This window comes from Pteropus medius, unplaced genomic scaffold, assembly GCF_902729225.1.
Source record: "Pteropus medius unplaced genomic scaffold, Ma_sr-lr_union100, whole genome shotgun sequence".
Taxonomy (NCBI): Eukaryota; Metazoa; Chordata; class Mammalia; order Chiroptera; family Pteropodidae; genus Pteropus; species Pteropus medius.
In genome coordinates, this window is record NW_024350319.1 from 4,836,482 (window position 1) to 4,861,894 (window position 25,413).

Consider the following 25,413-nt stretch of genomic DNA (forward strand, 5'->3'; position numbering starts at 1 on the left):
AACTATACCATATGAATAGCTCCTCATTTGGCTAATTTGTAGCCCTATTTACTCACCAATCTATAGTATACTACAGATATATTCAGTGTCTGAAAAATGGTAATACACTTTGAAGCACTCTTTCTTCATGTCTAAATTATCTGCAGATATAACTTAGGCACCTCTATATTGCTATATTAATTTTCTGATGTTGTTTAGGGTACCCTAGAGAGTAGATTTATTAACTATTACTATAGCTCTAAGATGATTTATAACAGAAATATGGCAGAGACTCTTCAACCTTTCTCAGTTGGGCATAGAGATGACCTAAAGGGATTCTCTTTGGAAGCTACATTAAATTGCAAACCAAGAATGATATAAGTATTGAAAGACTCCATCTGAAAATGAATTATCATCAACATTTTATTATCCATACAAGGAGAAAGAGAAAAGGGCAGGGGATGGGAAAGAAACACAGGCAGGGCAACTATTCCATTACCACCAAAACATTTTATGACCCCAAATTATCAATTTAAGGCCTATAAACTTAAAGCATTTAAGCATCTGGGACAACCTTCCTAACCTGCCACCATTGCAAAAATCTTACCATGTGTGGGCACTGGGTGGTGTTGACTCAATTTTGAGACTTCTCTAGGTTCTGTTTCCTTCTGTGGATTCCAGTCTAAGTCTCTGCTCCTTCACCTTTGTCTTCACCTTTGTGCTGCAGAGCTTCTTTAAATGAAAAATTTTTTTGGTTTTTCTCTGAAGCTTTCACATCACTCTCTCCTAAGATGCAACCTCTCTGATTCTCCCTTCTTGGATCCACTGACCATTGCTAACTGATTCCATGCTTGAGACTCAGTTTTCCTGAACCCTTCTCTGCAGGAAAGGAAATGGACAAATATTATTTTCCTTTGATTTACAAATGCATAAAAACCTATTACAACACTTTTGTCTTGCTAGTTAAGATAATAAAAATTAATATTATCTATTTACAATATTTTTTGCAGCCCCTAAATGTTTGTTAGCCATGAAAATTCCACTAAAATACAGAATAAGGTTAATTTACAAGCAAACATTTTCAGTAAATAAAATCGACAAAACTGTGCATTCTCCTATGGAAATCCTGGAGCTGTCTTTTTATTCATAAAATTCCTGAATGATAATACTGGCCATCCCTAGTTAGTTGTTATGGCAAATGACTCTACGGTATCCTAGAAAGAATATATGAAGTATCCTGAGGAATGTAAATTAGCATCTTCATGTATTACAAGTTAAGCACAGGAAACAGTTGCTGCATGTTTGTGCAGTGGTTCCCTCTTCAGGGAATATCCAGAGACTGAAATCCAGACTCTTCCCACACTCTCTGCTTGCCAAGTCTTACTTCTTCCAATTAGAAGAAAGGAGCACTTTTTTGTATTTTCTCTGTCATAATGACACTGTGTTTTTCTAATTTATGCACTCAGAAAGGGGGCCTGTTTGTGATTCTTACCATCCCCCTTCTCTACCTTGGTAATTGACAGAAAGGCACTATTTGTGTAAGCTGGGGTCTTTCCTCAGCACGTTATTTCATTTTTGGTTTCTCTCTCTCTCTCTCTCTCTCTCTCTTTCTTTTTTTTTTTAGTTTACTAAACATATCTAGATATTTTTTTCCTTCAACTTTCTTTTAAACAAAATTGTAGTAAACTAATTGTAGAACTTTGTGACTTAAGATTGAAGCACTGTGTACTTGATAAAGTCTCTATACAGTGAATACTTATGTGAACAGAAAGGGAAGACTCTCTCAGATTTTGCTATGTTTCTAATATTTCTAATGTTTTCATATTTTTTACATGCCAGGTTGCATATTGAACATTTTTCATAGATTATAAGCTAAATATGGGCTTTCTGTACTATAAACAGTAAATTTCATTGTTAATGTAATTTTATGGAACTTCTTAAGACGTTAAAAGAATGCAAATAAGCAACAAAATTAGTTTAATTTAATTTCTGTAATATTTTCATTTATTGATGCTTATTCTAATTTTCAAAAAAAATAGTACTTATGATCAGCCATTTAAGACATAAATTAGTTATTAAATTATAAAGTTATTTACATTTTCTATTTATTTATTCATTCATTCATTTATTCATTTATCATTTATTTACTGCCTTTCCAAAAAGCATTTAAGGCAACTTTTTATGACATTATTAATGGTTCCATGTGCTTCTTCGGATGTGTTCTGTTGTAATTAAATCTAGCTATTGTCTTGAAATTTTATGTTGTCAGAGAGAACTATAATACAGTTGACCTTTGAATAGCACAGGTTTGATGTGCACAGATCCACATATATGTGGGTTTTTTCAATAAATACTATCAATATATTTTCTCTTCCTCATGGTTTTCTTAATAATATTTACTCTAGCTTACTTTATTGTATGAATACAATATATAATACATATACAAAATATGTATTAATCAACTTTTTGTATTATTGATAAAGCTTCCAGTCAAAGTAGTTTATTAATAGTTAAGTTTGGGGGGAGTCAAAAGTTATATGTGGAAAGTTTTGAGGGAGTCAAAAGTTATACGTGGTACCCCTAAGACCCACATTGTTCAAAGGTCAACTGTATTGTAAAATGTCAGTTTAAACAACCATTTTTATTATCCAGATTAATGGTAGAATAGATATTTTGATAGAAGAATAAAGACTGGAATTTATTGAGAATCTACTATCTACTTGGTACCATGAAGTACTTTAAATAACATTTTTTCACAAAACCCTCATGAAAGCCCTCAAAGAAAGTATTTATCTACATTGTATAGATGAGAAATCTGAATCTCATGTGTCACAGAAAGGAACTCAAATGTATTTTTACTATTTTACTATTACAACCCCTGCAGCTAGCATAGTAGCAGGTAGAATTTGAATCTGACTCTGCTTGGCACACAAATTCCTGCTGTTTCTACTATATGATAACACTTTCTCAAATGTTTATAAAATGTAACATTTTCCTAGAACATAACTCATAATAATTGATAAGGCTCTTTTATACATATTTTTATCTCACATCATCTTCACAATCTAGAAAAGTAGATATCAGGAGATGAAAAAAAGAATAACACAAGTAAAATATATTAATTTATCCAGAACATATCATGACCCAAATCATTCTTTATGTGCTAGAATGATTTATGTGCTAGTTACCTTGCACTCTTTAAGATCCATTTGCATTTCCTGAGCATTCAGTATCACCAAGAAATATGCTTGGTAGCAGTGAAAAGCCAAAGGTTGTGAACCCAAGAAAATCATAAATTAATCATTCATGCTACTGCAGCCCCAGAGACAAACAGGACTAGGGAAGAAATCACTGGCCTTTTCTAACTTCCCATCTGCAGGTATTCAGCTGCCAAAATAAATAGTGTGGTCTCTTCTGCACTGTAGAAATTGATATTATTTTGCATTTTGTTTTAAATTCTACCACCATAATATTATATCATAGCACCAACTGCTTATTGGCTTATCAAAACAGACACTAATATAAATTATAATTTCAGAGAAAGAGAATCGAAAATTATGAAAATATATGTATTAATAATCTTTTCATAGAATTTTACCTGGAAGAAGATGACCTCACTATCTGTTGATACTCATTCCACCATTTTTTGAATTAGATAAATTTAGATAGCAATGTTTGTACCAATACTATTGTATCAATACTATTTTAAAATTTCTAATGTTCTTTCTTATTAAATCTACACAGATGACTCAGGATCAAATAGTACCAATATTTTACATACATTTATTTATCCTAGCTCTAAAGGTTACTTATTTTATGCCATTTTTTGGTCTCTATTAATTTTGCTGCATTTATTATTGGCTACTAACCCTGAAAAGGATTCTCTTAACTTTCTAATTATAAAAAACACTTTTAGGCTATAAACCATATACATTTTCATGGACAGTGGCTAAAATTACCAAAATAATAATGTTAGGACTCATACAGATGCATTTTCACAATTAGAATGAAATGTTGTTTTAAAAATCATCTGGACATGACATAAACACTTTCAGATTGAACCTCATGAAATCATAATCATTTATATCCAAGATTGGCATATATTTGCCTTTATATACTTACTTTTTAAAAATATATATATTCAAAAGAGAATATTATAACAATAATTTCACTGGAAATACTTTGGGGAAAATTATTTTTAATACGGTTTTTGAATCTGCCCTTTGTGAACTATGTGCCAATTGCTAAGCAAAATAGATCCTTAAGGGCTATATCCTAAGACCTTTGCAAAGTGCTTAATTCTAGTCCCGTGCTCATATAATTTCTCCAACAAAATGCAATAAGTGAATTTCCAAAGCTTTAGCGCACCCATGAATTAGTAGACAAGAGCAAAGCCACTGGATTAGCTAAGCTCATTTACTCTTATATATGAATCCTATACATATACATATACTTACATATAGACTCACATATGGACACATTCATGCACATATTTATGTACATGCTCATACATACACAGATATAGAGAGACACACACAGAGACGCATATTCATGCACATTTATGTCAGCAGAATTAGAAATTACTTCTTCCAATAGGTACCTGTGATCATTCACAGTAGTAAAAATCATAAATGTCAAATCTACAAATGTCCACAGCAGTCTTTGGAACCAGCATCTATTCAGCAAAATTTTTACTAGCATTGCTTAATTTCTTAATGAATAAAATTTCTGATTCTTTACTACATCACACTGACCATTTTCTCTATTATTTTGAAATATTAAAGATCTATGGAATTTAGAAGCTGAGAGAATGGCGCACAGTGATGATCTCTCCAAGTCTTTTATATTTAATTAGTTATGTATAGTGAAGAAAAGATTCATTCTTAATCTTTAAAAGTATCTAAATAAAATATCTAGGATGTGGCATTAAAAATAATTAAATGAATAACTGAATCTCAATTTGGTGTTTTCTCTGAAATAATAAACTTCAACAGTGTTAAGTTCATTACTTTTTTTTTTTTTTTGCATTTTCAGGTGCTCCTTTTAACCTTTTATAGAATTTTAACAACTGAGCAACTGCATTTATATACAGTAGCACTTTATAAAAAGTACAGTTTTTTTGTAAATAGCTATACTCCTTTTGGGAAAGAATGTGAACCTACCACATAATTCTCTTTTGGGTTCCCCTATCCCAAGCATTAATAAACTGTTTTCATGGTCTTTCTATTTCTGCAAACTTAAGTCACCCCCAGGTGTCTCACATAAGAAAAAAAAAAGCCCAGAACATTCTTTAAATCAATTAAGGAAGTTACTTCCATGAAGTTTCTTTAATTTTGCTGTTTTATAAGTTTTTTGTTTCATGTGTCTGCATGTTTATGTTTCTTTTGGCCATTATATAGAGAAATTGGTGTGGTTGCTAATCCTAATTTTAAAAAGAAAGAGATTAATTTATAAGCTAATGAAAAGCTTACATCGTCATGATATTAGGATTTTAACTAAAGGGTTTTAGCCTTGTTTTACACCAGAAAGAATTTTGCAATTCTCAGTTGTGCTCTGTGACTAGGAGTCATGTCTGGCCAGCTGCACGAAGTTTAGTGGAAGAAATAGAGATGGAGATGAGGATTATGTGGAAGAAAAAAAGGGATACCCATGTCGAATTCTGGCCACTTCTCAAAAATCTGTGTTGCACAGACCTAGCCTGATGAACACATTTATTATCCCACTTCACTGACTTAGGAACCAAGCCAGAAAAGACATGGATATTAAAAGTTAAAAACAAAACAAAACAAAAAACACTGTTCATTAATGCCTACCCTACATAATTATATTTTAACTGCTTAATTTTAATAATTCGATTTGTCATATTTTAATATCTAGAAAAATTGTGTGTAGGCATATGCAAACATTAATCTGGAAAAAGATAAAGACTAGAAATTAATGATTAAAGACAGACAGATGAGTGTTAAATAATTATCTAGTTATTTTCAAGTAATATGTACTTTAAATGTGCCATGTACATATGATTTTCAAAGAAATACAAGTAAATTCATTCTTAGCTCACCCAAGAACTTCAATATCTATTTTTCTCTTTTTTCACCCTTTCTGATAGGCTCATGAAAGAAGAATTCACATGGTCAAAGTATAAAAAAAAAATTGACTTATCTCTTTACTTCTCACAATACCTATTAAACCTTAAGAAAGCTTCATCTAGTGTCGTAATAAATTCTATTTTTAAATAGTTTCAAGCAATGCTTTTTTAAAATGCAGGTAGTCAGAATACAGATAGAATTAGTTACGTAATTGTTTTCTAAAGAAGAACAACTAGAATGGTTCCATATAATCAGATGAAACCTGGCAAACAGCCCATCTCTGTCATTTATAGAGAATGGCCCAGTTCTTCTATTCTGGGTTGGAAGACTATACCTCACACAGAGTAGAGTTGTACATACACTCTCGAACCTGGCTTTATTTATCTATGGTGATCTTTCAAAATATGTGCAAAAAAATGGAATAGGAAATACTAAACAAAATATCTCACCTACATAAAAATCCCCCAGGAAATCAAGTAATACTTGTGTATCCTGCAGGTTAAGGGAAGGAAAAGACTTTGCGAAAAGTTAATCTTCCACAAGAAAAATATCCTACTACTATACCACTCCATAGTATGTGACTACTTGCTATTACTCAAGTCAGACTATTGGAGGACCACCAAAAGATCTACCATTAATAATAATAAATATAAGGGTATTATTATTTACCAAAAATAGCAGTAAATCAGTAAAAAATAAAATTAAAAGAGTTTAAACTCTAATGCATAAATGACCTATATATACAAATTTAGAATCAAGACAGTCATGATTTATTTACACTGTGATTCTAATAGTACAATATTTTTTGTGTTTTAATTTTTTCCTCAAAGCTATTTATAGATGCTGTCATAGTTCCATGAATCTTATACTATACTAGTGTTAACACTATTTTGGATTTGTACAAGACATATGCTCCCAGAATCAGTACAGCCTTATAAAATTTGTTTGGAATATTGTATATTATATGGTTTCAACTTATATTCTAAATGGTAAGATCATGCTAAAGAAACAAATTAAGCAAGTTTAAAATGTTGTTTTTAACAATTGGTTAATTTTATTCTGATTATTTTTATTCGGGTACTGTAAATAATCTAAACTTTTCTTTAAAATTCAGTAAATAACTCTAAGATTATTATTTTAATTGAATTTCTCACTGATTCCAAAAAGCTGTCAATTTTGAATTTTTACCAAGCAAATAGTATAAAATAATACTTCTAGTTCAGGATATATGTTTTTCTGCAATTAAACAAAATTAATTTTACCATAATCATTAGGGACTCTTTTCAGAAAACTCTGATAAATTTCTATCACATCACTAAAGAATGCCATACCATTTTTGCAATAGACCCCGTCCCAGCAAAGCAACATTTTAGACAATGGACAAGAAGATGTATCTCCTAGTGGCCAATGGAATCCTTATCCTCTTGGGAGGCGGGATGTACCTCCGGACACCATTACTAAAAAGGTAACCAATTTTAAATTAATGACATAAACCATGAACCTTGCACATCCATTGTAATATGTAATCCATATCTTATGTCTTAACAGCATTTCTAACTTTGTGATAAATTTAGGCTAAATATTATCCCACATAAGAAGTCTGGTTAACTGTAGGTGCATTGAAAAGAATGAAAAACGAATATTGCCAAATGTTCAGAGCTGGTAATAAATTTGTATAAACAAGATTCTGCAACCTTTCTGCACCTCTTCCTAGTGCCTGATACCCATCTTTGAAGTACAAGTCTAGGAAGGTGTGTAATGTATACTTCTAACATTCTTGGCCTCAACATTATGGTGTACCCCATTTGCATGAAATGAAATTTGACTGTACAAAGATTGTTTCATGATTTCTAAAGTCGTGGCCATTTATTCATCCAATCATTCATTCAGTAAACACGTAGTGAGCAAGCAGTACTACTGTTTTGAGCACTTGCTAGATTCTGGGGAACAAAAATGAAAATATATGGTTTCTTACCTCTAAGACCTTTCAGTCTAGTGAGATAGACTAAGTGAGAAGTAGGTAATTATGATGCTACATGTTAAGTCACCAGAAGAAGAGTAAAAAGACTCTGGGAGAAAATAATTGTGACATATATGAGGAATAAGAATATATTTTTATTTATTATTATTCTGAAAAATATATCTTAGAATACATTTTTAAAAACTCATACAAATCAATAAGAAAAGACATATAACACAATACAAAAAATAGAGTGAGAATCAGAAGAGTAAATAAAAATTTTAAAACAATATTTTAATCAAGGAAATGCAAAAAAGATGCTATTTTATATCTACTAAATTTGGAAAAATTAAGAAGTCTGAAAAATGTAAGTTGTTTGCAAGTACAAGAGCAATGGAAACTTCAGTACTTTTAGTGGGAACAATTTTACCACTTTGATAATTATCTTATAAAGCTAAACGTGCACAAAACCTATATTCCTATAATTCCCTTAAGATATTATTCTAGAAAAATTCCTATACATGCTATTCAAGATACATGTAATTTTACAATACTAGAAAAGTAGAAAAACTCAATATCTATCACCAGGGAAGTACATACGTAAATTCTGTTATTCACACAAAGGAATATTTTACATCAATGACAATTAGTTAATGATAATTCTGATAATGTGTATAAACTTTAGAAACATAATTTGAGTGAAAAGCAAGTTTCAGAATGTATACATCAAAAATACCACATGTATAAATTTCAAAAACAAGAAAAACTAAAAATATACTATCTAGGCACAAGTACATGAATGAGGAAACTACTTTTATAGGAAAAGTTAACATAAAATTTAGGATTATGGTTATCTCTAAAGGAGAGGCTGGGAGTAGGATGAGGGAGGAAGCTGGTATTATTGGTACTGTACTATTTCTTAAGTTAATGAGTGCTCATTTTCTAATCATGCTTTGTAACTTACATATACACTACATAATTACATACTTCCTTTGTAACCTAGGTGATGATTTTCCCCTTGATGATGATTTTGGTGTTTTAAAAAAAAATACATATATATAATATCAAATTATTAACCCCAAATAATTGTTTTTCCCTCCCTACTCTTTTATTCATACTGTTGGCTTTATCCTAAAATTGGTTCCTCTTGTTACAGACTAAATAGAGATGGAAACCTAGAAAACTCAAGAAAGAAGTTTCCTTTTGAAATAAAAGGGAGAATTATGATGGAATCTATTTAAAGGGTCTCTAAGGAAGACAGAAAGAATATTTAAAATGGCAGATACCTGATTATATTTAAAGGCTGACGATAAGAAGCCATTGGTGAAGAGGAAGTTGAAAATCTCAAACAGGAAAGGAAAGAAATCTACTTATGAGGAAAATTGAGAGGATGAAAGTGATTGCAGGAAATTGAGTACCTATTAGAGCCTAGGGCAGATTGCCTGACCAAAGGAGAGAACCACATGCACTTACATAGTTGCAAAGGGCTACTAGAAGTTTCCCATAAAGGAAAAGCCTTATTCATTTATTATCTAAATGGAACTAACAGGTGTTTACATTATCCATCAATACATACATTTTATATGTAATCTATTTTCAGAGTTCATAGTATTATGTTTAGTCCTATCATCAATACAAATATTGAAGCAAATCATTTGCTTGCTTCTCTATGTGGTTTAAAAACCCCATGCAATCCTATATTGATTAAACATTTGTGGGCTAATCTTATTAAAGGCTAAAATATTTGTTTACTCTATTGGATAACTTTATTAACCTTTCATACTTCTTGTCAAATGTGAAATAACATAATACGTCTTTAAAATCGTATCATGTCTTTCATGTGTAAACTCATTAGTACTTTCTACTATCATAAGCATTTTCTGACTACTTCACGTTATAGCACTTTTGCCTAAAATCTGAGATTTTAGAACTTATAAATAGGTATGTCTACCTATTACCTTAGAGAATAGAGAGAATAATGAATGTTTTAAATATTCAAATTTAGTGTTTTTATTATCATTATTTATTAGTTAAATATATGAAGTTAATATTCAGTGAGAATTAACCTAAGGAAGTAAAAAATGATAATGGGATTATTTGCCTGGGCTGTAAGATTTATCAAGATAAGTGTGAAAATTATACTACTATTTACCGGGTTAATATTTTATTCTATGATGAATGTATATTAAAGTCATTGTTACTTTTACAGTTGTCATGAAGTGAGTAGTCATCAGTCTCAACAGGATAAGAGTGGAAAACTAGAAACTGAACTACAAATAGAATGGAGAATCGAAGGAAAATAAGTGATGAAGAAATCTTAGCCAGCACCCCATTCGGTCTATTTCTCAAAGTTTTTGCAGATTTTTTCAATCATATCTCTGTACCTAGAGATACTACTGTGATATTACTACTCTGTAGTAATTACTATAACTACTAGATATTACTACTAGTACTGTGATACTACTGTGATCAGAAATTACTGTAACTCTGCAGGGATTCAGTGGGAAATCCCTTTAAGAAAGGCTTTGATTGAACTTGTAGCTCTCTGTTCTGGTTATCATAGCTTTTCAGTTGAACTGGTATTGGTAATACAGCTATGACTAGCAGTACTCCAAGCACTATAGGGGAAAAAATGTGGGTACCCTCCAAGCTGTGGATCCAGAGATTTGAACACATAAAATAATTAGACAAGAAGTGTTTATCAGAAAGAGTTTTGTTTCTGTATCTGTGACAGGTCTAGGTACCAGAGTGCCTAATCCATGGCAAAATGTTGAGGGTGTTAAATCCTACTTTGTTTTTTAATGAAATGGAAACAATTTTTATTTTTAATAGTGTAATAGTAGGTGGTAGTTTTAAATTTTTCTCTTTCTATGTCAGTCTCCAAATTTTCAAATTCTGATTTCTATTAATTCAAAAAGTCTTGGAATCACTGATAGAAGAACACGTTGATAGCTACGTAAGTAAATCTTCCCCAAATTCTAGGCAGTACTACCTGAGTACTTCAGAATTGCAATTACAAACTTGCAATGGCTGAAAACAACAGTGCTTTCAGAATGAGTATTTGTATTCAAGTCTTAAAATATCTTTTGAAAATCTTAAGTCATTTTGTTATTATGCCACAGTCACTGTGGCAAAAATCTATTATGTGCCATGTATTTAACTATACTGTATGCCAGGCATTGTGCTAAACACTCTGATATATTTCTTCAGCCAATCCTCACAACCATCATATGAAGTAATCAGTATTGTTTTTATCCCCTTTATGAAAGAAAAGACTGAGTTTAGGCTTTCTCAGTTAGAGACTTGCCAAGATCACATGAGAGACTAAATATTTTAGATTACTGTCCTATATGTAACAGAAAATTGTATGAAGGGTAAAATATAAATAAAAATAAAGTGTAAAATATTGTGTGTAAAATATAAATGAAAACAATTTTCATTTTAAAGTCAGACATTATATTCTGATTTGGTAGAATTCTCCATAGGAATGAAAAGACTGTTTTTCCCTAATTCTGAAATCACAAACCCTCTTAAAAATATTGAGAATCTTAAATAGGTTAAATATCTCTGAGGAGATTTAAAATTGAAGGATAATATTGTAAGGATATGTTAAAATGTTGGAGCAGAAAATCATTGCAGCAAAAAGGCTAAAGTGACTGATTAAAACAAATGAAGCTTAAAACATTTTCCTTCTGGAAAAAGTAACTAAGATACTTTAAAATCCTAGCTATATCAAATCTGAAAATTCTTTAATGTATAGAGACTAGACATTAGAGGGTCTCCTTTAGCATTGACTCTTTAGCATGACTCTTCCTTCTCCAAGTGTCTGTTATTCTAGGTTAAGTGGACAATGACTTGGCAGCTACAATGATAAAGATGATCATCAAGGGTCAACATCAAGATGGACACAGTTGAAGAGAAAGTATTAAAAATGCAGCTATTTAGTCTCAGCTCACAAACTTGCCCCTTAGGCTGAATTTGCCGATGATTTTCTCACATCTACAATGCCAGCTCAGCCATGAAGGGTTTCAGGGTGGCCAGTTGCTCGTCACTCTGAGGCATGCCCAGGAACTCATTAAGAGAAACTAAAAGAAATTTAAAAGAAATTGTATGTGTTTTTTGGTCATTTTCATGTTCTTTTTATCCTTTCTTTCACAGGCCCCCAAATTAGAAATTTTCCTTTTTCAGACCATATGAAGTTTTTTTTTTTTTTTTTAATTTTTAAGTTTCTGGGAAGGAATAATTATTCCTTATTTTAATTTTGGCATTTGTCATATTTCTTAGTATAATGCATTTTACCATTTCTTTTTATTCATATTTGGAAAGGTAAGGCGTAAAATATCAAGTCTTAAAATACCTTTTGAAAATCTTAAATCATTTTGTTATTGACTGTATGACCAGTCCATCATTTGTGCTTTAAAACAACTGAATCGAATTACTACTGGAATTGATCTTTCACTTGGTAGCAAAAGTCAGACTATTGTGGAACTTTTCAGAGTGTAATAATAAACTAATGTCATTTTTAAATGAGAAGTAGATATTTAAAAGTATGACATAAGGAAAATCAACTTATACATTTAGTAATTTCAATATGAGCATTATATTGTTATGCTATAAAAATCATATCTGAAATATATAATCATTATGTTTTAGTCATAGAAAAGTAATTTGTTTTGCAAGTAAAAACAAATATTTCTATTAGCACTGTATGTGGTACTGGAATAAAAATAAGTATGATTCTTCGCTTTTAATTTAACTGAGACCAGACAGTAGTGCTGTTGGAATCCCTTACTTCAAAGGCACAAGGGAGGATGGATGTAGCTCACTTACATAGAAATAGAGGAAAGTCTGGAATGGATAAGAAAGAGAAATAAAGATTTAAATATTAAAAAACTTCAGGATGGCAGAATATAGAGTAAATCTTGAGGCTATAATTGAGCAAGTCAAGATATAAAAGATGCAGATATGAAAATCAACTGGGTAAACTTAACATGTAAGAGAAAAGAGACAGGGAAATAAAAATGTTTCTTATCTCCATCAACATCAGTCAAGAATATCTGTTCTAGTTTAAAGTAAAATTTAATTTTAAAAAATGATTCCAAAACTTTAGTGATTGTCAGTGTCGTAACTAAACTCTCCTTTTGTACAGAAGGAAATAAGTCAGGTAGTAAGTTTTGCCTGAGGCTTTGTATTTTTCCCTCCTAAAGCAATATACGTTATTAACAGTGAAATTAACCCCCAATAAGCGTTATTAATCCCCGGGAGTAATGCCTTGACTTCACCAGTCCATAAGCAAATAAGAACGATCTTCTCTACCACTGTGAGTAATGCCAAGCACAAGCCTGACTCCCTCTTTTCTAATTCTCTTCCCAAGCCACATTTTTCTCCTCTGACAGGAGCAAATTTCACACTGGTTAGAGTAAATTTTTTTTTTTGGTAGACTGGGCCATCGCTGAAAAGCAAAAACAGATTAGAATACTTTATTTAGAGTCATTTAGAACTCCATTTTTCTAAACATTAGGAGAAAAGATCTTTCTGAGTTGGCTGGTTGAGATTCTCCTTGCTTCCCTTATCCTCTTCCTGTCACTCCCACTCATGTTGGTTTCACTTAGCACTTTGTATTGAGAAACACAAAGACTGCACCAATATTCGGAGTAGTGGTATATTCTCCCGAGGCCGCTGAGCTTCAAGAAAAAATAGTGCCAAAGTATCTTCTGTCAGTGAACTGTCCCCCACAAAATGAGAAATGAATCAATGAAATGACAGATTGATGAAATCATACCATTATAGACTTTTAAATTATATTTAAAAAAAAAAAAAGAAACTTTTAGCACAATCTGTTGCTCCCAGAGAGACATTTCTCACACAAATATATGCAGTTTTTCTCTTGACCAAAAGCCAGTTTTTTCAGGGGACATAAGTTTAAAAAGGAGAGTGGAATAGTTGGAAAATTGTAAATGTGCTCAAATAAAAAAGAACTTCTATCCTTAGGAGGACTTTGAAAATAACTCTCTGAATTTCCAATAATGTAACTCCACTTTCTTTGGAGTTTTGGTTTCCAGAGATAATCTGGAACTGATTATTTGTGTGAACAGTAAGTACCCACTTCTTAATTCCACCCTTAGTTTGAAAAGGGGAGTTTCAAGCAACAGTTCCAATCACATGAGGAGGTAAACACACCCAGGGTCACAAATATCCCTCCAGGTTAAGAAGGTTTAAGAGTAGGAGAGGTAGCTAGGTGAAAATTATCTTATGTGACTTTGTGGTTAAGAATCAATTATTGATGACATTATTAAGCATCTACCAAACACCCACTGGAGGCTCTTTTAAATTGCTGCTTCTTATATTTAGGGATTGTATTAATATATCCTCTAACTTCCCCTGCCTAACAATTACATGCCTCTGTCTCTATACTAGACTAGCCTCAACATGATGATTATGGCATAAATAACAGTTATTGTTTTATAACAGAATAAAAATGCACTATTTGAGGTTGTACAAGTTAAAATATCTAGAACAATCCAAAGAACAATTATAGGAACTACAAGCTAAGGGCTCAAATCTAGTCTCGAGAATATCAAGTTATATTCCTTTTATGCTACAAATATCGGAACTGTTATTCAGATGAATTGAACGTACTCTTTTGAAACATAGCTTATTCACTGATAATTGTTACCTTTTCCAGTAAATCAATTCAATTATTTTCTTTTGCTATACTAGAGGAATAGAAATTAATATATCAAATTAGATTCAGTGCCCCCCATAATTACCAATTGTTAATATAAGAGAGAGAAGGCTGGATATATATAAAGACTTGCCCGTTAAACAAAAATTAATTGCCAATGCAAGAGTACATGGCCTGTAGGAAGTCAAAAATTTTATGAAAATGGGACCCTTCAGAGGCAGTTCTATGCACTTAGCAATAGTAGCTGAATCAGGAAGAAAGGCTTGAGGAAGTCAATGAAATAATTTCTCTGTTTAATGATCCGTTTCAAATATTTATTTTGTTAATCTGAACAACTAGGGTGATGAATTTTAATCAGTAAATTTTAGTATTAGGTAATTCATAGATATTTTTAAAACTTACTCTATTTTGTTATTATTTGTTCTCAAAAATAATGCAGATAAGAGGTTGTAGAAATGTAAATGAGAAAATTCTTCTCTAACTTAAAGCTAAAGTGATAGCTGGATAAAATATTGTTTAGTTTTACAGTCTTTTTTTTTTAATGTTTTACTCAACAAGATATTAATTAACTCACAAAGCTCATCCCTTTATCTCTTAATACCAATGGAACAATACAATTGTGGAACAGTACAATTGATGTCCAGTCATGGACACCACTGTCATAAAATCAGTAGAATGTTCTCATCCAGACTGACTCTAAATTATTTCCTTAATAAAAGTGCAAACCTAAAGACTGTCTATCAAATGGCTATTCAGTCAGCGGTAGAAAAAAAAATCTTTCCATGGACTAGAGCAATAGAAAGAGTGGCAGGTTAAAACTGCTTAATCCATCAATTCTTGACATAGGTGTTCCTTAAAACAAATGACTATTCTACTTCAGAAAATTGAGATAACTCAATAACATTTATACAATCTTCATTTTGGAAGACATCTAAAAGCATAAAAAAATGCAGAATTAGTTCAATGTAAGAAAAGTGTTCATGAACAAGTATGTGATTTGAAGACCTAAATGACATGACAACTGCCAGATGATCAAGGTTTGTTGCCAAATAGAGGATGCCAAGTGATAAGATCCCATTTCTTGCCACTTGATTTTTATCTGACCTATTCCACTACTTATAGTTTTTAGAAATCTTATGGGTAAAAGAAATTATCATCAAGTTTTTATTGTTATTTACATCTTCCTTTCAATTTCATTTCAGGAATGTATATGTCAACATCATCACAAAACAGACTGTAGGTTGAAAGGTGTAAACTTAGCTCTAATTCCATCATTTTTGCTATTATGGATCCTCCACTGCTTTTTTTTTTCATTTTGGTTAATAATTTCCAATTTCATAGCTCTATTTTATAAATCAACATTTAATCATAGAAGAATGTGCTTATAGAGATTCAATAAGCCAGAAATGACTTCCTGCACATATCAGCCAGCTGCCATCTTAAAGCATATGCACTGAAGGGAAAAGCCCTATTGCCTCACCTTTTTATTTGTCATTTGAGACACTAGAGTACATCATCAGTATTTGACTTTAAAAAATTTAAGATCAGCAAATATTTTGAATATCCCCCTCCCAAATACTGCACTGTGCCAGCGAAATGCAATGTCACCAAATCCCCGGAGCAGGAGAAAGAACATCTTCCTGCCCCTCTTCCAAGCTTCAGAGTTCCCTTCCATGTGTTTGTGCAAGTTTGACTTTAATGACCAAATGGGAGAACATAGAGTTTTGGCATCAAAATTGTTCCAGCTGAATACAAATAAAGCAAAACAAAAAAAAGTAATAAAGCTTAATAGGTTGGTTGTCATAATCATAAAACAATATTTGCAATATGTATCAGGCACTGTACTAAGGTGCTTAGTATAGACACTCTCTTATCATCTTCATTGCAACCCTATAGGACAAAGAGGCATAGAAGTGAAGAACACAGGATTAGAGCCCACCGTGTCTGGTTCTACAGCCTGTAGTCTAACCACTACACATACCACTAATATGTTCTATCCCACCCACCCCACCAAAAAAAAAAAAAAAAATCAGAAAACATTATAGCATCACCCTGTTGTAGTAGTAAATAACCCTCAATACCAGGAATATATCTGATAATAGATTTAGCTAGTACTTTTAGCCACAACTTAGTATTGTTTCTTCTGTTTTACTGGTCAGAAGAGAGAAAGAAACCCTGGCACTCGACATAGATTTAAAAAGAATTTTTGAGCCCTCTTCAACTTGTTCTCGGTGACCTACACAAATCAAATATTTTAGATATTCCTAAATGTGCTTATTTCCCAAGCCTTCATTTTCTTTACTCTGACAAATTTACAAGTTCTTTATTTACCTTTATGAATCTCAGAAGGAATACAACAATCAAGAGCTCTAAGCATGACTGAAACCTACCTGTGATCCTTCTATCATATTGAATTTAGTTCCTTTTGTTCATTTTGTTCTTTAATAAATTAGCTCATCAAACTTCTACAGTATATCATCTAAGATTCCTACTATACTCTTCTGTTTGATAGTCTCCATTGACAGGACAAATAACCTTAGTCCTGTCACCAAAACCACTTGCGAAACTAATAAAACTTCACTGAATATGGAGGCAAGCCCTGCAAAATAATAATTACATTAATACATAAAAACTAAACTATGCACTAAGCTGCACAAAAAAATTTTATCTCAATGTTTTTCTTACTTCTTAAGCAGGCGTGCAGGAGATGCTGAGTCTTAACTTTGTCTTTAATTGACCCTTGAGCTTGCTATATACTCTGCTGTTCAGTTTCCTCATCTTGGAGGGATAGACAATGATGCAGCCATTGTAGAGAGGTTCTGAAAATTAAGATTATGACGTAAAACATTTATCACAGCTCCTGTCATATGAATGTTTAATTAATGGTAGCTATTATAATATTTATTATTTTGCATAAAATGTGTTAATTATGGACAAGATAAATATTCATTTAGCTCTGTTCCTAACAGCAGGTTGTTAACAAGACCAAGGTCGTGAGTTAGCATCCCTTTTGAATTACTTATACATGAACACAGGCTATCCTCTTCACCTGAACAGTTGCCTTGAAAACATATACAATGATGAGGATGGAAGTATCTAGGGGAAAAAATGAAGGTGAATCATGGCAACCTAAAATATTAGCTATATTAGTGAAGAGTAGGTAAGATCTCTACTTATGGCAAATTCTTTTTTTTTTTTTAATTAGTATATGCTGGCTCCCTCCATAAAAAGGCCACATCTCAAAATCTGAAATAACTGCATAATTTACTGCTTGCTAACAAATAACTTCTAAGGCACAATCTCTCTGAATAAGACAGAGTTTAGGGGAAGCATGGAGTTCAAACATTGGCGATTTTCAGAAGTTGGAATATTTAGGCATTTATTATCTTTGAACTAGGGAAGCATGGCTACTTAAGTGAGACTATTGCTGATTGGTTAACTTTCAGGAGCATTTTCTAAAGCAAGTTGTCATTGATTAATAACAACAGATTTAAAAACAATTCTAAGTGATGGTTATTTATTGCTATGGCCAAAGGACAATCAGACCTTTACTCAGCTGATAAGAACCTTTTATTCTCATTGCCATTATTGAGTACTTACTATGAGTACATACCAGCAGAATGCTCAATGTATTCCAGTATCTTTTTTAATCTTCATAATATTCTACAAAGTACTTATTATCTACAGTTTTCATATGATAAGCAAAAGACTTAGGTAACTTTCATTAGATTACGTAAGTAAAAAGTGACAGCAAAGAATAAAACTCAGATTCATCTGACTCCAAAGACTGTGTTATCTGTACTGCCTCGATTAAATTTTAAATTAACTCCTGGCATTTCTATAATGTTTCATTTCTATAATTTTGTCACTTCAAGAATGTCATACAAATAGAATTACACAGTATCATACAAGTAACCTTTTTCAATGGGCTTATTTTACTCAGCATGCTTCTCTGGAGATTCATTCAGATTATTGTGTGTATCAATAGGTACTTCCTTTTTATTGCTGATTTGTATTCTAAGATTTGGATGTATCACAGTTTTTTTTTTAACCACTCACCCACGGAAGGAAATCTAGATTTCCAGTTTGGGGCTGTTATGAAGAAACTTGCTCTAAACATTCACAGATGGGTTTTTGTGTGGACTTAAGTCTCTAAGTCTCTGGGATAAATGCCCAGTAATGTAATTGCTGGATCACATGGTACTTGCATATTTAGTTTTTGGTTTTTTTTTAAGGAACTGCCAAATATTTTACAGAGTGGCTCTACTATTTTACATTTCCAGCAGCAGCCTATGAGAGATCCAGTTTCTCATCTTTTTCAGCGTTTGTTGTCACTATGTTTTATTTTATCCATTCTGACACTTGCATAGTGATATCTTACAGGGTTTTAATTTAAATTTCTGTAATAGCTAATGATGTTAAACATCTTTTCAGGTGCTTATTTGCAGCCACTTGTATATTCTCTTTAGTGAAATATCTCTTTTTGTCTTTTGACCATTATTCTAAATGAATGTTTAGTTTCTTACTGTAGAGTTTTGAGAATTCTTTATATATTCTAGATACCATGCTTGGTCAAGTATGTGGCTTGCCAATATTTTCTTGAACTCTGTAGCTTTTTTTCATTCTGTTAACATTTTACATTTAAATCTATGATCTATTTTGAGTTAATTTTTATATAAGCTATGAGACAACGGTCAAGTTCATTTATTTTGCCTATCGACATCCTATTGTGCCAGCACCGTTTGTTGAAAAGCTATCTTCTATCCATTGAATTGCTTTTGCACCTTTGCCAAAAATCATTTGGGCATAACTTTGTGGGTCTATTTATGGATTCTCGGATCTGTTTCATTTATCTATCTGTCTGTCCCTCTGCCAGTACCACTCAATCTTGATTACTGTAACTATAAGAATCTTGAAATCAGATAAGCTAATTCTTCCCACTTTATTCTTCTTTTTCAAAATCATGTTAGCTATTCTAGTTTCATTGTCTTTCAATATAAATTTTAGAATAATATTATATGTGTGCATATATAAACTGTTTCTGGGATTTTGATAGGAAAGTGGGGCACTGCCTTATTTTGGCCAGATAGGGGTAGAGTGTAATTTTTCCATTTAGGCTCCAGTGACACTTGAGGCAAAGTTCCTGATTATTGCTAAGTAGGGACTGATATCCTAACTTCCCAGATGGACTCCACTGATACCTCAGTGGGGATAGCCTCATCATCAGTGGATAAGGGAGAGGATCCTGACTCTCTACTAGATCTTCTCTAACTACCCTGTTGGGAAAGTAGGGGGGTGCCTCATTACTGCTAGATGGGAGTGTAAGTCCATGCTCCATGTGTTCTCTACTGACACTGTTGGAGAGAGAGAGAGGCTTACTACTGGCCTATTGGAATTAATGCAGGGACATCTTACTTGGCCTTCTCTGATACCACAGCAGCAGGAGTGCTGGTGTGCCTCGTTACATCCTTATGAGAATAGACGTCCTGGCAGTCTACTTGGCCTTTGCTGACATGATTGGGGTAGGACTACAGTTTTTGCCAAGGTGTTGGCCATAATAGGGAAGTCTTTGTCTAAGTTTTCTAGCTTGCTAGGCTGCTCCTTTTTCTTGATCGTTTGGCTAATAGAGTAGTCTTTTCTTGACTCATCTTTTGGCATTTTCAGGTTACCTGCTTTTTCAGTCTGGGATATATGTCACAAAAATAAAACCCAATGAATTCACCACCATGTTGCTACTTGGTTCCCAGGCTCCTAGCTGATCTGCTTTCTTCTGTCTACTTTCCAGGGTTTTCTTAATTTGCTTATATATAATGTCCAGGGTTTTCGTTTATATATAATTTGTTTATATATAATCTAACTGGAAGAAGAAGTCCTACTACCTCAATTTTTAAAACTTAACTTTCATATTAAAAAGCAAGTAAATAAATAAAAGAGGCACTGTACAATACATGGCGTGGATAGAAAGTGATAGGAATGTTCTGTTGTCATTGTTTTACAAAATTGGTGAAACTGACTTGTTTTAATGAGTGCTGCTGATTCCTTGAAATCAATTACTGAGTTATTGCTTCTAGATGATTCTGTGTTGTTGAAAATGCTCCCAAATATTTTTAGAACTCTGTATATTCTCAGCGGCATAAATTGTCATCTTTTGAGGCAATGTTTAATTTTTGGAAGCAATCCCAAGTGGTTCAAGAGCCAAAGTAGTAAAACAGATGACTAAATTAGGTAATATACTACTCTTTTCTAAGAGAATAGTGTGAACCAAAGTATTGTTGTAGTCAGAAAGTTGTTCCTTTTATATGATACGAAACCTCCCAAACACTTTAAATTTCCACATAACAATCTTAATTAGCTATGGGATAAATTTTGCCAAAAGGTATCAAATCAACATTTCTTTTTTGTGGTGTTGATATAAATGTTTTCTTCGGTCCTATGGATATTGGAGTTTTTTCCTGTAAACTTTGACAGGATGTTTTTGAGTCAACTTGAAAACACCATATTCCATCACTATTCTCCTCGAATACATGTTATTTTGTCCAACCTCCTCTTGAAAGTTCAAAACAAATGTCAAATCTCAATTTCTTTTTACCATTCAAAAGGTGTAGCACAGGCTTTACAGAAACCTTCATGTTCAAATTCCCCTTCAGTATGAGTCAGTGTTCTCATAGCTAACCCTCTGCTTGAAAAAATCCAGTCTCTGACGTTTTCTACATTTTCATCAGTCTTTTGCACTTCATCATGAGCATCCTTATTACCTTTCTTAAGACTTTGTGCCAGTCAGAAAAACTCCCTCATTGCCGTCCTTTCACGCCATAATTGTTTCTTTAAATGTCTTGTGTCATTTATGTTTGCTTAACTTCACACAAAATTTAGTGTTAATTCTTTGCTTTCTACAGCTGTCATTCACCATTCATTGCAGCCGATAGCTCAAATACAGAGTGAAAGAACTGCTGCTGATGCAAACAGAATCGTTTTACAGCATGTTCCTTCCAAGGCCCACTTTGTGTTTTGCCAAGCCATATAAGAACATGAGCTTCATCACTTCAAAATTACAGAGATATTACTAAATACACAGAACGTCAGCCTATTTGCTTAACCATAAAGCTCTAAATGACAGACATAGGATCTAAAATAGATAATAGACCTAATTCAATAAATAGGAATGTCTCTTTGGCAAATTTAAGAGTTGCTAAAGATGTTTAATAGATTCTACCTCAACAACCTGATTCTTTTGTTTCTTTTCATGCCTCCTTTTTTATTCACAGTTGAACTGTTGTGGGGTGAGGATCTTATAAAGAAGGAAGGAGGTCGCAGTATAATTTTGTGTTTAATAGCATGACCTTTGATAGTCAGACAGCCTTCGTTCAAATCCTGGTTCTGCCAGTTTACCAAGTGGCAAGTGACTTGGGGAAGTTACTTAACCTCTCCAAGCTTTAGTTTTCTCCTAAGTAAAATTGGATAATAATAATAATTTCTAATGCTGTTATAAGGATTAAAAGAGATTATACATATAAGGAAAGTTTCAGTACCTCATGTTTGGATGGTAGCTGCTATTCATTAAATGCCAGTTACTATGCCAGTCATTAAAGATGGCAAATAAGATATAGTGATTGCCTTCAAGTTCTAAACCAAAGCATAATTCTCAGTTCAAATTGATCCATCAAAAAGAAAAAAAAAAAAAAAAAAAAAAAAAATCCAAAGGCTATTACAGTTCTAGAATATATAGAATTAGTTTTTCACCCTCAGATAGACCATTACCAGAATATTCTAATCAGTGAAGTGGTGTTAAGCCATCGTTGTTGATTTTCTCATGTAGACTGTGCATCATGGCACTAGCTGTGTTCTGGATCCCTTTACATTTTCTAGGAGTAAAAATTCTTTACTTGACTTGACTATGTGGTCACTTTCAAGTAAACTGCCAGTCTTCCTCTTTCCCACTGACTCAAGCACTTACCGAAGACCTACGAATATTATGCCAATGAAAGTGAGAAGGGGGTATGAATGTAAAATCAATTGACTGCTCAGTGGCCAGCCAGCCTTAGTCAGCCTATAGCTCCAGCTCCTCTAACTCCAGAGAAGCGTTTTCTCTAACTAAGAATGCCAATGAGTTCATTCAGAGTATAACAATTCAAAATGTGATCCTGAGTTTATCATGGCTTTCCTCTCCTCCCAAACAAGAGAACATGCAATTTCATGGAGGTAGCAGAGAAGTCAATTTGCAATAAGGAAAAATTTGACTAGAAGGGTGTTCAATCTTCTGGAATGGCTGAGAAGGGAATAGATACAGAAACACACATTTGCCCTTTATGAGGTAATCTTAGTTATGTTTATTATGATGCTATAGTTTTGTGACCACTGGTTAATGTTTGGGACACCGTTGGATTGCTGATTGTTTTCATTTGTGCTGGTATGGCCCGAATCTCTTTTTTTGCATCTTTTTCTTCCATTTCTCATGACTGAAATATAAAATATTCAAATGTTTTTGAATATTTAAAAAAAAAAACCACTGTACATGATACCAAGACAACCAATGGAATACCTGAAACTATAATCAAATGGTTATTTACTTTATCCTACATATGGCCAAATAATAATTTTGAATATTTTCTTCACTGAAATTACCTCTTGTTTGAAATCAAGCAATATGCCTTCCTTCTTCTCAATTTTCCTGATGTCTCTCTTCTGTTGCTCTACTTAACAACTTTTTTAAAATTTAAAATTAATCTCTTCCTTGAATACTTACTTAATAATTATTCCTTTATTTCTCCAACCTGACTTTTTTATAGTAATCAAAATCTTAATTAGTCAGGAAAATTCATAGGCTTTCCTAGCTAATGAATTCTAAGGTGAAATTCACTTTTGAATTCCAAATTACCTACCCTTAAAAGATCAACAAGAAAAAAAAGAATTCAGGAAGTAAATCCTCAGATCCTTCCATTAGTAACAGATAAAGTGCAAAGCATAGCATTAACGCATGTGTTTTAAAAGTATTAATAATAAGCATTCATTTCCCATGTTAGACTTCCATGTTAAACCATACTTAATTTTAAAAGGTATATTCTAGATTACCAGTTCACAAGCAGAACTGCTTGCTTGGTAGAAAAGATATCAGGTAGGATGACTCAAGGAACTGATGTTAGAAAGAAGGCGAGAAAATAGGAATGAGCAAAGGAGCAGGGGTTTGCACCTTATCAGTTAAAGATGAGAGACTGCAATGAGCATGCCCTTTCTCCTCCAACATCTGTCTTTAAGAATTAAGAAATGACCTTTAGCGTTTATTTAAAAAGGAGGTACTGATGAATCTCTGGAAGTTCATCACAGGATGATTTGCAAACAGAACTCTCTTTGAAGACCTTTCCAGCTCTAAGGCCTCCATAGGTTATTGATACTCACAGGAATTTACCACATGATTAATTTTTAATGTAATATAAAGATCCCAAAAACCATACTCTTGATTTTAAATTGCAAAAAAATAATAAATATTGATAATATTCATCTGAACAATATTACTGTGCGTTTGTGGCATAAAGGAAACTATGCAATTTAATTCTTTTGCATCAGACTGAAGAACCAGGCTCTCTCACACATTACATACATTACATCTCTCTTCCTGGTATTTTTCAAAATGAAATGCCAGATAGAACTCCGCTTTATTTTTAAGTTGTGACTTCTTTTTCTTCTTGAGATTTTTGAGACTGAATTTTGTTCCTTAAAATAGGAGTTAAAATAATCTTTGGCAAACTACCAGATGACTACGAATGAATTCAATGCAACCTTGCTTTGATATTAACATTTTCACAAACCACAGTAGGCAGATCCATGCTGTTTTTTCATTATCTTTTCCAACCGTGGCTGAAAGCCCAAATGATGCCACTTTACCAGAGAGGTATTCTGTACGTGTTTTCTACTTTAATCACATCCTTTCAACACCACAGATCTCTATCTGACAGATTATTTTCTCCACAGGCAGGCAGCCATATCCAGACCTTGATGGGGTCCCAAAGCCTTCAGCATCGTAGCCGGGAACAGCAGCCATATGAGGGAAATATTAACAAAGTGACCATTCAGCAGTTTCAGTCACCGTTGCCTATTCAGATCCCCTCTTCACAGGCCACCCGGGGACCTCAGCCTGGACGGTGCTTAATTCAAACTAAAGGGCAAAGGAGTATGGATGGATATCCAGAGCAGGTGAGAAGAGTTTTTTCAATTGATGAATTTCAGGAAATGCCCAGGGAAATGCAATCAATCCACGGTTTGTCTTCCCTCATTAGTGTAGTCTGGGACACATTAATGCTGTCCCCATGTTGAATGGAGTGGAGCACTTTGTAGGGATTTTATCATTATCTGCAGTGGTTAAGGACAACAGCATATAGGAATTAATGGTTGGTAAAATGCCCATTTTACATAAGGAAAAATTGATAGATCAGAAAGTTTTTCTGGCTTATCCTATACCCTCTCCTACCCACTTCCAACTCCAATTTAGCTCTACAGCACAGCTTTTGGATGTTACAAAATGCTTCAGTGGATTAGATGTAGTTACCAAAGCCTTTGGTGAAATCGACAGTGCAAAATGTAAACTGTGTATTCCTTTCTATTTGTGGAACATTTTTTAAAAGTCCTATCTTCTGATTGTTGAATAGTATAGAGATAGAGTTTTGCTATGAAGAAAATGATAAAGAACAGTTAGAAGCAAAATGCTT

The 25,413-nt window shown here is 32.8% G+C and overlaps 1 protein-coding gene across 1 annotated transcript in view; it reads left to right on the forward strand.

Moving 5' to 3' along the window:
* Window positions 1-25,413, forward strand: part of LRRC7 (leucine rich repeat containing 7) — a 1,130,220-nt gene that overhangs the window by 1,071,445 nt on the left and 33,362 nt on the right. Inside the window, exons 31-32 of the mRNA XM_039838554.1 lie at window positions 7,414-7,533; window positions 24,680-24,901. Coding sequence (XP_039694488.1) covers window positions 7,414-7,533; window positions 24,680-24,901 — 342 coding nt within the window. The remainder of the gene's footprint in view (window positions 1-7,413; window positions 7,534-24,679; window positions 24,902-25,413) is intronic.